Genomic DNA, 17,507 nt, shown 5'->3' with positions numbered 1-17,507 from the left:
AAACCACATAGCAGTTTGTGATGAGCTCAGTCATATTTTCTGTAATATTCAATTACATGTTTCATTTAGTATATAAATCATTCATACAAAATACATAAGAGACAAACAAATGGCACTATCATCTTACCTCATTGTGAGAGGTTGGCCCACTCGTATTCCAAACAATTATATCATTCTGCAAAAAGAACAACAACAACAAACATCTCAGTAACCATATTAATGACATACCACAACAGGATATTTTACTCACGATGCTCACTGAAACAATTAATTTTCATGAATAATAAATACTTCCATTTCTAGTTGAACACCATTTAAAAACAAAACCTTGTGGAAATTATTCATCCAGATTTGTCAATTATTTTTTTAGCTTCCATCCTTAGTGATAACTGCACATAAGATTTCAATGCTTGTTGGTTCAAATGCAGTATCCAATTTTGTTTCATGCATTTTGTAATTAAGCTATCATCAAAAGCTTAATACACAAATATAGATTTTTTTTAAAAAAAATACAGATTTGAAGAGAGATATATTCCATAAGCAATTTATTTTATAATTGCAGTATAACCTACCTTTTGTTACCATTTCTTCTATAGTTAAATTGGAAACACATAAACCACATTAATAAATATGAAATACAATCATTAATTCTGCATTAATCATAACTCAGTCAGCAGAAACACAACTATCGTAAGTAAAAACAAATTATAATTCAATTGTAAATCATTTCCTTAGGGCCATTTTTTTAATCAATAAAACATGGAAACAAAAATAAAAACACAGCACCTAGAACACTTGGTCCCAACAGTCACAGAGCTTTCCAAAAGTCAGCAAGATGGGAAGGAAGATTACACACCCGTTTTGCTTCACAATCTTTCTTGGCTACTTTTCAAGCTTTAAAAAAAAAATCCTTCAGCTTTAGACATCTTTCATAATATTACCTCAATCACTGTATTACTTAGAATAAAGAGAAAAGAGTCTTACTGATCTGATCCCAGCCAGTTCTACCTGGGGACTCCCACACTTGAGTACTCCTGTGCTCAGGGACTACTATGTTCTTGCGACAGACCTGGTAGTTCTGCCTATGTTACAGGTTTAATCTCTCTCACAGCATGCAGGTCGCTAGTCAGAATTTTGAATTTATGCTAAATTGAATTAATTTAGTAACGCAAGTAATAACACAAGTTCTTACTGTACTACACAGAGTGTAACATGATTAAAAACTTGCTCTTGCAAGATGTGTTTCTATTTCACAGAACATGCCAGGTGCTTTCACCTGTACAACACAGTTCAGATCAGGCCCTCTGCAAGAGTTAAGGGAGATTTATTTCTTCTTTTTAAAAGGCTCTTAAAAGTAAATCAGCAGTGTCCTTGTTAAGCAGTTCATCAAAACACAAAGAGCACAGACATCTTGATACTGAATTAGCCTTATCTGTTATCTCAGCAATGTAGTAAGAACTGTTCCAAATCAAGTGTGGTAACCCCAATGTACAATGATAAAATAAAAGAGATGATGCAACTATTTTTTTTTTTATTTGAAATTTTAAAGAAAAAGACGACAAAATTAAGATCAACAAAGTCACAACAATATCATAGGACTATTCGACAGTAATGATGATTATATGTAAGAACATCTGAAAGCATCAAGACAAAACAGATTTAATCTATATCTGGATAAGACAGACCATATTAGGCTACTATCAATATATACAGAACATTATGCAATTTTGTTCTCAGAATCATCTTGCAAGAGCAGCCACAAAAATCTCTATACAAACAAGTTCTGAAGTAATAACCTAGGTACCAAAAATTTTAACCAGATTTTTTCATAGTTCTCGATTTCTGAGTCATTGCAATGTGCATAAAACTTAAAATGCTTGTGAAACTTTAAAACAATTGTCTCAACCTATATACAGTGTGTTTGTAATATTAAACACATTAAAATTACTGCTGTTAACAATAACTTTGCAGCTTAGGTAACTACAAGAGTATTTGGGGTGACAGGGAAGAAGAATCAGGTATTTCATTTTATTGAAGATCTAACTTTGAGGTGACTTATTTTTTCCAAGGGAAGGTAACTGCTGCAACTACTATAGTGTTTACTGGAAGAAAAGACTTATTAATTTCATCATGTTAGGTTTTTTTTTTTTCCTGAGGGATAAGTCTTAACTTCAATTTACAGCCAAACCTTGAGATTCATGCGAAGGGGATGAAAAAAGAAAACAAAACTGAAAAACCAACCACAAACCAAGGGGCTTAAACCCACTATTGTTTCCACACATAATTTGACAGAATCCAACAATCCATTTAGTGCACCCAGACAGCCCCATACCTGACTCAATGACCATTTTTCACCCTGTTCACAAGTTCTCACTTCAGGCTTTGCTTTCTCCATAATGAACTCTCTCCTCCTCTGAAATTCTAGTTCCTCTTCAGCATTTTCTCTCTGTAAGATAAATAACTCTTTAAACTGTATATCACTGGAAATAGAACTCTGTCTTACTTTGTATAACATTACCTCAGAGGTATTTTTTACAAATACTGTGATGAAAAGAAATAAGCAGATAATATATACTTTCAGCGCCAGTGCTAACAGGTAGATAATGTAAATCTAAACAAAATACGTCATAAAAAATACCAGTTCACCAGTCAGGATACAGATCAGATAACAAGCAGCATATATCACACTGTAAAACTTCAAATCATACTTTATGTACTTGCTTTAACTATAGTGATAGTGCTCTGGGAAAACACTTATTTATAGCTTACAAAATATTTTGGGGCTATCCTTAACGAGTATACTGTTTTCCTACACCAGAATAGGGAGACAGGGGGTGGGATGGTGGATGAGTGTGCATGGTTGTGCTATGAACTGGCATACATGAAAGCCATGCACGGGGGCTAGAGCCGTGGGGGGCAACTATGATGAAAAATTGGCAAACCCAGAAAAAAATTTATGTATATGCATATAAAAAATAAAAACAATTCCATAAAAATGTCAAAGAATAACTAGTTTTGTCCTCCAGTCTACTAAATTTTTCCCTTCTCTGCTTGGTAGATTAATAATTCACTAAAGTGTTGGCTCATTTCCGGCCTTTTCCCCCCTAAATATTTTTTAATGATACACTCATTAACGTACCTGACCAAGGGAAGACATCTCCATCTGCATTTGACCGCTATGTATAAAGATAAACAAATACAAATATGTAATTCATTGTGTAGAAACTTGAATATGATTAATCTAACAAATGCATTATTTTTATCTAAAAAAGGTAGATAAACACACTTTACTGTAGACTCCTGAAATTCTAAAGCTGTTGCTGGTTCCATGGGATACAGATTCACACCACTGCGCTCTGAAATATCCATACTTAATCTGCAAGGTTTGAAATAAAAACATTGCACTGGCGTACAGCTTTGGTAACCATTCTGTTCAGTATTTGATTTCAAATAAATAGATAAATCGAAATAGTCATGGTTTATACCTGTTATCTCTTAATAACTTTTTGAAATGCCTCCTGCTGCTTCACTATCACCAATTAAGTCAAAGCAATGTTAATGATTTCATCTGCAAAATGTCACCCTGAGCAATGGCTCATATCAAAACAAAAGGACCTGTTTACTACCAAGAACCATGCCATTTTCTACAAGATTGTACATTTCCATATCCAACCTCTAGCACCCTGTGTTCAAATAAAAGCCACAACCCTGGTTTGATATTCAAATTTAATTTAAAGTGGATGAAAATAAAGCGGCGCAAGGATAAATTCACACGACAGACAATGGTCTGAAAGAAAGCAGTGAATATCAGAAAGGGAATACAGGAATCTGAAGCAAACATCTGAAAATACTGAAAAAGGTCAAGTCTGAAACTCTGCAAAACACGAGGACAGCAATAACTGGACAAGTGTTTTAAGAGTTTATAGTCATACCTGTTAGTGACAGTAGCTCCAATTGATATGCTCTACCCTGAACTCCAGTCAGTGCATGCCAGGTATCTCAGCCTCACCTACTGTTTCAGCTCCTACAGTGGTTTCTCTTTCTAACTCCTAAATGGACTTGAGTGTGAGATAAGGATAATTCTGGCTAGAGTTAGTAACTTCGACTAGGTTATCCTGACGAGCTGACTGGAGTTATACTGATGCACAAAGGAAACCTCTTTGGGGAAAGTTAAAATTTTTGACATGCTCTAGGTTTAAGTTATTAATAAATGCACACAAAGGCTTTGTGCCTCTCAAACTAAGGAGCAATAGGAGCATTTAAATACCTCTGGGGATCTGGATAAAGACACAAAAACTATTCAGTGTGAAAACTAAAATTTTCTCATGCTGCTTTATATAATGCAAATATATAGCAAACTGCCAGGTAATCCAGTACTTATAAAAGAAATTATGAGGAACTCATGGCCCAGAAGATTAAAACTCGACAGTATCACTCGGCAAGTATTAGGCACCCAAGTGTATCTTGCTGGGTAAATCTGGATGTTAACATAAAGGACACATACACTGAAAAGCCTATATAGCACTCATTAAATTAAAAATAAATACTCATATTTTAAGGTTAGAAAAAGAAAATGCAACTACAAAAATGTAACACTATGTAAAAAAAAAGGTAGAAAATAGAGACATACATGACATGACTAACCATTTTTAATAGCCGTATTTCAAATTTACTATAGTGTTACTAATGAAAGCACATCTGAATATGCTAGAAGAAATAGTCTAATTTTCTGTATTTTATTGCCATTTTACATTTAATAAGAAAAACTAAATATATAGGAAACATTGGGGCAATATTTGACCAAAAAAAAAAAGTAACAACCGAAATTTTTTTAATGACACTTTTTTCCAAACCAGACTTCTTCCTTTTTTAATTGCAACACTTCTCCCACAAAATAATAAGCCTCATATGAGGTGCAGAAGCAATGGTATACTACCTTGCAGAAATCACGGGAACTAAAAAGCTTTCTTAATGTGCATAACTTCTTATCAAGCAAGAATACTTTTAATTCAGGTATTTAGTATACGATTCAAGAATTCTCTATATGACTCAAAATAAAGCCAGATACATTTTCTCTCTAGAAATACTAACAGGAGTGAATTTCTATCCTTAAAAGTAGAAAGGTCTGCTAGGTGAAAAAACGGTACCAAAATAGGCATTGAAACTGAAGAACAGTCATGGTGAACTGGTCAAGGGAGGAAGGAGAAACAAGGATACTTTAGGCTGGAAGCGACAAGGTTTCCAGTCTTCAGAGAAATTAAGCTCTAAACCAGCTACCTCATAGAAGTAATGAAGAAAAATTAGGTACCTAGTTTTGAAATTAATTGATTTCTGAAGGTAATTACGCTAAGAAAAGCAATAGCAACCATCTGGACAGAACCATCTACGCCACTCTTGTCAGTCCTTTTCAGTAGGACAAGCATTTATTTTATTTTAAATACTTAGTCCTTTGTTTATTCGCAGATTCAGTCATTCCACCTGACTTTAGCCACTTGTAACAGGCACCTAAATTATAAAGCCTCGCTTTCTGTAGTCAGAGGAAATCTAAGTAAATTTCTCTAGGTGCCTCTTTCTCCTTTTGATTTCAGAGGGAGACTACAGAAATGCCATCACTATAAAGAACTCCAAAGTCATTCAAAAAAATTTTAAATATATGACATTAACATATCAGCTACTGTAAACGTACCTGTTGGGATCTTGTAATAAATCTACTGCTTCTCTTAGTTGTTCTATCATTTCTATATCAAGAGTTTGTTCTTCTGATAAATTTATTCTGTAACAGAAAACAGAGGTATTCAAAAAGAGAGGAACAACAGCAATTATCAAAAATAGCCTGAATTTCAGTTTGTGAGCTGTATCTTCCAACTGGAACATAAACACTACAGAGGGGACAAACTAGCCTCTGTGCACACTAGTGTGTGCTGAATTTATGAAAAAAATCTCCAGCACTTTGTCCTTAACAAAGCCCCCTTAACCTAATACACACGTACATAAACAAACGTGATGAACTAAAATTTTTAGCACTTAATTAAACAGACTGACTTCTAAAATTGAAAATTTATTTACCCATGTTTGATTCTTTATTAACTGCACTCATCACATGTATTGTTTTAACGTAATTACTAAATACAATGATTCTTTAATGGATCAGGATGCTTTCTTCTGCTTTTCAACACTTGTAATTCTTTTCGGGGTTTAGAAACACAATTGTCTGGTAGTTCTACCAATAAAGCTCTTTCAGAAAGTACTTATTCTTCCCTTCCTTCAAGTTTTGTTTTTAAATCACATAGGACTCCACCATTCTGCTTAGTGACAACTTCACAGTACACTGTCATGCTAAATCCCCTTTCCTTAGGCACTCTCCTCAGCAAGTGATGTTCACTTGCTCTGCTCTGCTCTTGAATTCACTTGAATTCACTTGCTCTTCTCTATGAATTAACAATTGCTTCAGGGTTAAAATTATGACAAGAGAAGAAAAAAGATAAAGGTATTTTTTCCAATTAAATGACACTTTTAAAAACGTACATCGAATTTAGATCTTACAAGTTTTGATAAAATCCTTTTTACAATGCCATTAACAGACTGAATATCAAAAAACAGTTTAAAGCTTGCATTCTACATAGGTAAAAAAAATATTACAGTGTTATTGCTGCATATAAATCAATCAGTTGTAATATGACATCTACTCTATTTAGCAATAATGTATAAAACATTGAGCACACACTAAGCGTGCTTCTGTCATGCCTCCAAGTCTACAAAATTAACAACTGATAAGGAAATGCCAGTTCTGATCAATCTAATGAAATCACACAGCTAATTACTTAAAGATACATAAAAAAATACTTACATTTCGTCTGTTTGCCATTGTGTGTCCTCTTCTATTCTCAATAACTCATCACACTCTGCTGCTCTGCTCTGTAAGCAAAGTGATACTGAGAACTGAACTTCGCAATTAAGTAGGTAGATAAATTTTGCTTTCAGACTCTGCACTGACCTAATTTATGTAACAGTTTCTGGTGGCTAGTTGAAGCAATGCAATCCTTCTGCTCCACTCCTCACTCTACCCCATTTTAAGATACTGATTACAAGATCTTCTGTTCACTGTTCAGCTTTTATTTAGGTCAACAGCCCTTACCCTCCTTTCACTGTGGAAAGGAAGTCAAGCAGCACGAGAATTCTTTAGTCTACGTCCCAGATTTCATTCGTGCCTTTCTGGTGTATGCAAACAATTTTTCAATTAAGCACAACCCTAACTCTCCTCTTACTGGCTCTCCTCCTGCAGCCAATTTGTTTACAGAGCAAGGAAATTCCAAATACGCAAACGGTAGCAATTATGTACTTCACCCATAATTGTTAACAGGATTCCTATTTGACATTTTTAACAGCCACTAACACATTTTTTTAAAACTAATCAGAACAAAAACTGCCTATCAGTCAGCCGGTTATTTGGGGTTCAATGTCAGCATACTGAGCCCCCCCCATCGTACCTATAACTAGGTGCTGTAACATCCTACCTGTAACTATGAAGTGCTACTTATTAGAAAAGATGACTCTCTCTTTTATGCTTCTATTTGGTACTGTGCAATTTTCTTTTCTCTTTTATCTCAGATAAGCAGGAACACTGAGGTAGTTCAGCTGCCAGTAAATACAGCAGCTCTCTGAATGGATGTGCTTTTGTACTAGTAGAGAATCAACAGGCTTGTCCTCTTTTGTGTCATGTGTTTGGCACAATCGCATCACCCTGTACCAATAGATGCTGTCCAACTCTGCCAGATGTGTCACTGAAGAGTGCACTGGCTTCTCTAACATTCCCAAAAGATGGCCCAATTCCCCAGCAGAATGAATAAAGCCTTTCTTTTTCTCCTTATGGGAATGAAGTACGTTGATTTTTCCCGTAAAAAAATGAAAAAAAATCAGCACTTATTCTAGAAGGTGATCTGTATTCTGAGGGCATAATTATATAGATAAGATAAATAAAGCCACATAAATTACTAACATTTGAAAAATTACAAAATCTTCCAATCCTAAGCCCTTCTTTTGCACTGCAAGTTGTACTGATTTTACATATGGTTTGGTTAACCAGAATCTCAATTTTAGAAGACGCCCACTATCCCAAAAGGCATTCTAGTACATGGCTAAATATAAACCAAAGAACACAGACTCAGAAATCCACACAAGAAGGAGAATGCCTCAAGTTCAAAATATTCAGAATAAAATGGATCTACTACCTGTTCAAGTCACCAACTGCTGATCTCAACTGCCATAACATTAAGAAGATATCAAAATTTAAAAAAAATTAAACTGCTCACTCTGGCAATATTCTTATACTGAAAATCAATACAGTAACCTATATTTTACTGAACCAGTGTCTGCAACACATTATTTTGGATAATATTATCTTCTTATGATAGAGGACATTCCCAAGGGAACAGTCTTCACATTGTATACTACTGAAAAACATGATGATGAAATGAGAAGAATGAGGAAGGGAAATACAAAGTATATACACAGTATAATGTAAGGTCAGCTTCAGATGTGTCTACTCCTTTGTCAGGGGAGGATGAAAGCATTCTATTCTATCTCATTCATTCACCTCACGTGTGCATTTGCTGAAAATTTGTTTGCAGCAAACCTATGATCATTTAGTAACATCATAACTATCTAAAAATACTACTACTACAAATATTTTAACTATCAAAAAAAACCTCCATCTTTTTTTAGTATAAAAGTCACTAAAGAACAAGCCAATATAAGATAAACTGTAGTATCCTACATTTCCAGCAGCTTTAAATAACTCTTCCTAATTATCAACACTACCGAATTCACATTTGTATGTGTAAATAACAAGAAATAATAAGCAACATGTATTTAGTATGTAAATAGTTTTCTGATAACTACATGTCTTTAGTAACTATGAAAGGGAAAAGTTTGGGTTTTTTTTTTTTCTCCCTTTGTTTCTAAATCCTGTTCCTCTGTGGCTACCACCCCAGAGATTCTGCAAGTAGCTGAACATTTTCAAGATCTTTGCTGCTACAAAAACCAGAAAGGTTGCTCAAATAGAGATCTTTTGCAGAACCAGAAGTCTGCTTCCAAGAAGCTGAAAGGCCACATCCTCTCTCTTTTCACTATTACTTCCCAGCACATTTTTTCCTATAAGAGATGGAAGATGGAAGTGATACAGTGCCTCTTTGCACACCTTAACAACCTCTACAGAAGGAGAAAATTAGTTTAAAAATAGCCATACTAGATAATCTCTTCCAGCCTATAAATGAAGAGGAGACATCACGTCCACAGGAATGCTACAAAATACTACTACTATTTCTTAAATATCTTTGCATTACAAGGGATCTAGAAAAAGTATCCAGCAAATGAATTTTCACAGGAAAAAACCCACTTGCTCAAAACTTCTCTAGAATCTTTCAAAAACTCCTCAGTCTATGCAGTCTACCTAACTACATTCAATTCATAAATTCATCAGGTAGTTCTTGCTATATAATAATGCAAGTGAATTACATGAGCTACCACACAACAGCGATCACTAATGACTCATAGTACATTTCTATGGATTCCGTTGCAGCTTTTTCAGACACTTAAGTCTAGACATATTCCACTAAATGTAATGCCACAAATAGAAGAAAAAAAAAATAAGTAAATGGGGAAAATACAACTTAGACAAAAGGCACAACAGAACAATTTCTAAAAGGTCATTCATTGTGAAAAACAGTTGCAAAAGGAAGCACATTTGGCAGTTCCCCAACAAGAAGCCACATGCCAGGAAGATGCTCCATGACTAATAAGCAAGTGCTCATTAACCATGACAGAAAGACAAGAGTAATACTTTCAAATGGATTTAACAACTACCTAACGACATGCGTAACCAGCAATCCAGAGCACGAGTGTTCAGTAATGAATGTCTTAAGGAAATTAAAGTGGCACCCAGACCTTTCCATACAAAAAAGGCTGATGGGTACCATCTCAAAGTTTCTTATTGTGGATAACCTGTGTTTTCTTGCATAGTTCATTATATACACACACATATGCTTTATTATACACAAAAACATACACACAATTACTCAAATGCACTCTCCTATCACCTATAGCATCTACGAAGTACACAGGAGAGTCAGTGTATACTCCCAAAATCCATCAAGAAAGGAAGTTGTCAAATCTTGTAAGAGGTAGGTTCCTAGAATAATCGATTTTATTTTAAATATGATCTATTGTCTTTAAAGATCTCTACATTTCCACTATAATTTTAAAACATTCAAGAAAATGTATTTCAATATTGTAACATTATTTCATAACTTTAGCCACCACATACAATTCTGAAAAATCTTCTTGCATTTTCCTAACGTAACAAATGCAAAAATTTCTTAATTCAAAACAGAAAGCAAATAGTACAGAACATATATGCCACATTTTCTTGAAGGTTTATACATAGTTAAAGGATAACTCTCATATATACTAGAAAAAGAGTTGTGGCTAAATTGACCTCCTAGATTACTTATAATCACTTTAAACCTACCTGCTTATTTTTGCCTTCTCTATTTTTTATGACAATGAATACCACCTGTGGTCTCTATTCATTAAAATGTCGTCAGTTTGTCATTCCTGCTTGCTCTACGCTTACGAAAGCAATGAAGATATTTCCCCCCATTTAAAACTGTCACAAAACTTGCCTTAATGTAACTCATAAATTCCGTAGTAAGAGTATCTGATTCATCAAACTGGCTTCCCGTTTCTCTTGACTTATCATTGACAATCAAGGGTGAAGATCCCTGATGGAATTCCACTAATAAAAACAATTTAAAAAGATAGAATAATGATTTCTGGTTCAGCTCAACATTTGTTACTCAATGCAATTTAACTGTATTAAATTAGAGAGCTCAAAACCAAGCAAAGTTTAAATGTAAAGCATGTTAAGAACCTCAAGCAAATTAAGACTTCTGCTTTCTAAGGAGTGATGCCAATTAATTTCAAAGTTGGAATAAATCAATACCTTGGGCTCCTACAGTCTCAGATCAGAAGCACCAGAACAGGCATTGATGGAGTCAGTTTTGAACTACACCAAATACGTCTTGCCAGTACCAGCACAAGAACACGGACAGCCAGAGTATTTCAGGACATTCAGATGTCTCAGTCAGTGACTTGCAGTTTAATGCAACTTTAGAGTTGTTATACTATAACACAGTAGGTAGGATGTAATGCTGTTACTATCTCAGTATTCTACTAAATTCTGATCAGTATCTCAATTGATGTTCATTTAATCTAGTATGTAACACTAGGGAAAGGCTGATCTTCTATTTATGTAGCTTCCATATGCGACTCACTGAGTTCATCCTGTGATTTACCATTAGTATGTGCAGACTTTGGAGAAACATTGTTTATCACTATGTAGATATAATTTAGAAAAACTAAGTTACTTTAATAAAATTTAGATAAAATTACACCTTCTCTCAACATCTGAAGAGATTTATTTATTTCCAGGGGTCATGCTGACTTCAAGTAATAAAGCTTTATATATGCATTAAGTCCAGCTGTAGAAATGGACTCTGCTTTTATGCAAGACTGATGCTTGTTGGGCTGTGACTTTTGCAAATTGAATTTACTCTTACACACAGAATTATTGACAGAATTCCCCTGTGTTTAACTTCCACTTTTTTTACATTCCAACCTTTTCTTGAGTTAGCATGGCGACCTGAATCTTCCTTTACAACCTGATCTTCTTCCACGATGTCTGACATTGGAACATTAAAGCTGATAGTATCTTCATCAGACGGCTAAGAAGAAATAACAGAAACACTTGATTCTTAATTTAATGCCTATAGCAAGCAAGATGAGCTTTGTACACTGTGGAAATATGTTTTATGAGATTGAGTGGTAGAGCCAAAAAAAAGCAAATAACTCTCAAATACACTAGCTTTTCTTCATTGGATTTAAAGATCATGCATTTTTTCAGCTGTATTAGCTGGTACACTAAACCACATTACCTTTATCTCCAAGCTTATCCTGTCTATGACGTTACAGACAGTGGCTACACACAGAAGTGCTGACACACTGTCCTCTCTCCTGTCCCATGCCCCTAGAGCTCTGCTGTTCTGTAGGACTGGCAGCAACTTGCTCACAGTGGGACCTGCTCACATCCTCCCCTGAGGTGAACTACAGCAATAACTAGTAGGCCTTGGATACTGTTTGCCACAGCATTTTCCTGGAGAAAACGGCTGCTCACAACTTGGATGGGCATACACTTCATGGGGTAAAGAACTGGCTGAATGGCCGGACCCAAAGAGTTGTGGTGAATGGAGTAAAATTCAGTTGGTGGCCAGTAACAAGTGGTGTTTCCCAGGGCTCAGTACTGGGGCCAGTTCTGTTTAATCTCTTTATCAATTATCTGTACAAGTGGATGGAGCGCACCCTCTGTAAGTTTGCAGATGACACCAAGTTGGGTAGAAGTGTTGAGCTGCTGGAGGGTAGGAAGGCCAGACAGAGGGATCTGGACCAGCTGGGTCATTGGGGTGAGGCCAATTGCATAAGGTTTAACAAGGCCAAGTGCCAGGTCCTGCACTTGGGTCACAACCACCCCAGGCAGCGCTACAGGCTCGGGGAAGAGCAGCTGGAAAGCTGCCTGGCAGAGAGGGATCTGGGGGTGTTGATTGACAGCCGGCTGGACATGAGCCAATAGTGTGCCCAGGTGGCCAAAAAGGCCAACAGCATCCTGGCTTGTATCAGGAATAGTGTGGCCAGCAGGACTTAGGGAAGTGATCATCCCCCTGTACTCGGCATTGGTGAGGCCCCACCTTGAATCCTGTGTTCAGTTTTGGGCTCCTCGCTACAAAAAAGACATTGAGGTGCTGGAGAGGGTTCAGAGAAGGGCAACAAAGCTGCTGAGGAGCCTGGAGCACAAGTCTTGTGAGGAGCAGGTGAGGGAACTGGGGCTGTTTAGCCTGGAGAAAAGGAGGCTGAGGGGAGACCTGATCGCTGTCTACAACTACCTGAAAGGAGGTTGTAACATGAAGGGTGTTGGTCTCTTCTCCTGAGTAGCAAGTGATAGAACAAGAGGAAACAGCCTCAAGTTGCACCAGGGAAGGTTCAGATTGGAGCTTATTCACAGAACGGGTTGTCAGGCATTGGAACAGGCTGCCCAGGGAAGTGGTGGAGTCACCATCCCTGGAGGTGTTTAAAAGGCATGTAGATGAGATTCTTAGGGACTTTAGTGGTGGACTTGGCAGTGTTAGGTTAATGGCTGGACTCAATGATCTTAAAGGTCATTTCCAACCTAAGGGATTTTATGAAAAACAGTTTCTAGAAGAGGCCAAGTTTTTATTCTTGCACTCCTGAGACAGAGAGCATACCACTAAAGCAGTCTCTCAGAGCTTTGCAAATCTTTTCCCAACAAACTCACTGGTCTTGCTCATTCTTTAGATGCTCTGTGTTTCTGTAACTTGCTACTCTGAGCATACATATTCCATACATGTATTCTGTAACTGCTACAATACATATATAGTAGTTTCCACCATATCCTTTAAGAATATATTTTTTTTAAGGAAATTATATTTCTCCATTTATCAGTTCAGCCCATTGTAACACAAGAACTGCAACAGAATGGGACATTATTCCATACAACCAGTTTTTCAGTTTCACAGTTGCTAGCTTCCAGTAAAATATGCCATTCTTGCTACCTTTAGATGTTCATATACCATGCAGAAAATGCTTTTTTTAAAATCCTGAATCCAAGGTTTGTGATAGGAATGGGGCAAATCTGCTTTGCTCTTGAAAAACTGTATCAAAAATATGCATGGTTATTCCTATTTGCCATGGATAGTCTGGACTTAACACACTCTGTAAATGTGGACCACCGTAAGTGTGCTTCATGAATAAACCGTATGTCATTAACTCTATGAATTCAATGGCTATATTTATTCTGCTGAAAGAGAAAAAATTCAAAAGGATATTCAAAGACTTGATAAAGCCTTATCAAAATGATGAAGCTTTATAATGAAGTGAACTAACATTGCAGTACTGATCCTATTTATCAATTCTTAAAATAAATTTTTAATTTAAAATAAATTTTATTTTAAAACAAAACAAATTAGGATCTCAAAGAGAAGATAAACCACACATCAAGTACTCTAAGCACAAAATTCACTAGCTCTTTTACACCTGAAACAACAACAATCCAACAGCTTAAAAAAAAAAAAGACACGCACTATATAGATTAATTCTGACAGTTAAGGTTACAGTGAAGTTCCTTCTCTTTCTTTCAGTTTGTATCTCATGTGACATTTAAGCACTAAATTCAGTTAAAAGATTCATGTTTTGTTAATCTCACAACTATCATTTGAAAATTTTAAAGTAAAATGTTCCTATATGCATTATTACAAGTTCTGAATACTAAAAGAGGCAAGATTTTTTTTTTTTCCAGCAGAGTAACATACACAGCTTTTAGCAAAATATTTTGGAGTGTTGGTGTAAAAAAATAAACCCACCAGCTATTCAATCTGTAAACAGAAATCATTTCTTTAACATGCTATGTTTCACTTTCAGGGCCTACAGAATTTTGCAATTGATTTTCCAGGTGTTTCCTGCCAGTATGCTATGAAATAGAAACTATCCAAAGCAGTGTGAAATAATACAAAAGTATTGCTCCTTTCTAGGTGAAATACAGTATCTCACTTCCTTCGTCCACAGTTTTATTTTTATGCAGCTGGCAATAGAAGATGACAACAGACATATAAGAATCAAAAATACTTAACATTATTCCAACACTGAATTCAGATGATGCATTTTGAAAGAATCTTCATATGCATTTTTGCTGGTACTAATGTGTCACTCATATGGGTAACAAAACAGGGACACCATCTGGATCTTGTAAGCATCCTGTTGCTCTAATGAATTTTAACTAATGATAAAATAAGACCAAAGCAGGGTGGAATATGAATGAAAATGCTACACTTTTAGGAAAAGATGAGGTGCATGAGTGCACTACCTTAAAGCAGAACTCGCCTTCAAGTTGCTGTGATCAATTTTACAGCAACACTACATCTTTCACTTGAAATGCCCAGGATGACTATAGCTCTGAAAAATTGACCCTGTAATGACCCTACCAACATACCAGAGAGAAATATGCAAACTAGTCATTTCATCAAGTACTTCATCCTGTGTGTAAGGACCCAAAGTTAATTAGCAAGCTTCCTAAAAAAAAAAAAGCTCAACTAGTATTCAAACAAGTGATTCATTTAAGTTATACAAATGGAAAATGATCTTGTAGTATTTTCTGTAAAAGAGCTGAAACTCAACAGCCGCTAGCATTCAGACTAAAATGTAGTTTGCTTTTATATGTCTGACGTATTTATAAAAACTGTCCAAAAATATGTTTTAATGATCACTTTATGACTGATCATTTTATGTTTACCTAATGTTTGATACGTAGATTTCTGATTGAAATTAACAATGTACATGAATCTGTACTTGCAACATGCTAATACTGCTTGCACAATTCTCATGTATAACATAGGTATTTAAGGTCACCTCAGAAGGAACAGTGAGTGGTGAATTTACTACCAAATGCATTTGGAATTCCTGATCTCAGCAATATTTTCTCCTTAATAGAAGAGTAGTAGTCGGGCGGGGATAGAATGAGTAAATAGTTCTCATATGAAAAGCCTTTTTGCTAATAAAAATGTATTGGGTTGGTTGTCTTTAAAACAATTTTTTGCAGCATTCTGATTCCTACATTTTGATTACAGGAAAGATGGTCTATTTTCTAAAGGTGTTATTTATAGCTAAAGAGGAAATTCTAGAATAACAGTTTAATTATCAAGCTAAGTCAGCTTCAGGAAGTGTAAGAACGGCAAAACAGCTTGTAAGCGTCTCTGAACGGACCACATGCTCTTACAACTAGAGGGAAACCATTAGAAATCACAATAATTCTGCTTCATTTCCATAACAGCCAAAATATGGGTGTGGAGGGAAGGGAAGCTGGACACAGTATTCAGGCAGCTTACCTCTGTTGCTGACAAACGTTTATCACCATTATCACTACCAACACCTGAATCTGAGTCCTTTTTACTTGGGTAGATGTCATCAATGCTAGATGAGAATTAAAAAAAAATTTAAAAAAACCCCAAAGCAATAAAAAACTATCATAGCATTTACCATTAGAATTCTGTCCTGGCTTAAATCAAAGCAAAATTCCAACCAGTCTTAATGGCAGAAGGTGAAATAGCCTAGTATGGTTAAAAAATACACATTTGTATTCTGGCGATAGTAAAATAGATAAGGTAGAACATCTGGTTAGCCTAATGATTAACAAAAACAACAGAAATAATGTGCTATAAAGCTTTTTTTTGTCTATACACTATGTAAAAACACAGTTATCATCTACAAGTAGCACAGGTGTCTGACTGAACTCATTTAACCACGGGAAAAGCAACTAAACTAGTTGAACTCAAACTGAAGTCAATTGATTTAATTGTAACCATTGACGCGTTAAAAATGAACTGATATTTCCCTGCGGCTTGAAGTAGTTATTAACACAGAAACCTTCTTTATGTGCTTTAAAATAGACTTTGAAATCTAGGTTTTTAAGAAAATGACTATAATAATGGTAAGTGCTCTCTCTTCTGGTTTCATTACCTAGTATGACCTCTACTCATTTTAAAGTATGCTACTAGACCCATCACCTAACTTGTTTTTAATAATATTTATTATTCTCTCATTTGCAATCCTGAAAGTTACAATCCTGAATTCAGATTGATACAGCAATTTAAAAAAGAATTTTATCGGTCTTCACATGAATAAGACATCTGATTAATACTAATCTTAAATTATCAGTAAATACTAAGGATTTTTTAATAGAAACTGCATATGGAAATCCTAATCAGATTATGTTTTTTTCTTTAGAAGTGTAGTTATTCTCTAAAATAAAATTTTGGTAATTATGATGTGACAGAGCATTAGGCTGTTAGTTACCAACTGGTATCTACTCTGTACTATCCCCTTACCCTAACCTGTATGATCTTATATGACCAAAATATCATACAGGACATGACATTCCTGTCAATTTTCTTGTATACTAAAAGAGCAAAACAGAAAACCAGTAGGTGTTTCCCAAATTGAAAACCTATTCTTCATCGTGGATTCTTCCCACCTTTGGCATTTACCTGACAGATATCCACAAAGATGTCTCCAAGTATACATGGAAGAAAAAAATTTGCTTGAAACCTTATTTAGATGACCAACAGTGAGATTTTCCCCTCCCTCACCGGGGTGTTAGCAGTAACATTGTTATTTTTTATTCACAACAACATTTTGTTTTTATTGAGTACTTCTCTCCAGAAATAAGGCATTATCGTACTGTCTCAGCCTGGCTATATTATACTTCCCACGTTAGTGAAGAAAGAGCTGGCTAAAAACTGGTTTCCAATTAGCTGTGGAGATTCCTGTAAAAAGGAGCTGCTTCATAGTTAGTTCTTGTCCTTAAACCACCATACAAGATGACATTTCCT

The 17,507-nt window shown here is 35.5% G+C and overlaps 1 protein-coding gene across 2 annotated transcripts in view; it reads right to left on the bottom strand.

Annotated features, from left to right (window-relative positions):
• Positions 1–17,507, bottom strand: part of LRCH1 (leucine rich repeats and calponin homology domain containing 1) — a 131,367-nt gene that overhangs the window by 37,176 nt on the left and 76,684 nt on the right. For both annotated transcript variants that reach the window (XM_065642421.1, XM_065642431.1), the window contains exons 7-14: positions 16,005–16,089; positions 11,675–11,780; positions 10,680–10,792; positions 6,848–6,915; positions 5,687–5,773; positions 3,140–3,176; positions 2,333–2,446; positions 128–175 (exon numbers count right to left, since the gene is read on the bottom strand). In XM_065642421.1, the coding sequence (XP_065498493.1) occupies positions 128–175; positions 2,333–2,446; positions 3,140–3,176; positions 5,687–5,773; positions 6,848–6,915; positions 10,680–10,792; positions 11,675–11,780; positions 16,005–16,089 (658 nt within the window). The remainder of the gene's footprint in view (positions 1–127; positions 176–2,332; positions 2,447–3,139; positions 3,177–5,686; positions 5,774–6,847; positions 6,916–10,679; positions 10,793–11,674; positions 11,781–16,004; positions 16,090–17,507) is intronic.

The sequence above is a fragment of the Caloenas nicobarica genome, chromosome 1, assembly GCF_036013445.1.
Source record: "Caloenas nicobarica isolate bCalNic1 chromosome 1, bCalNic1.hap1, whole genome shotgun sequence".
Taxonomy (NCBI): Eukaryota; Metazoa; Chordata; class Aves; order Columbiformes; family Columbidae; genus Caloenas; species Caloenas nicobarica.
Note: the sequence above shows the minus strand (reverse complement) of the source record. Positions and strands in the feature narration are given on the sequence as shown.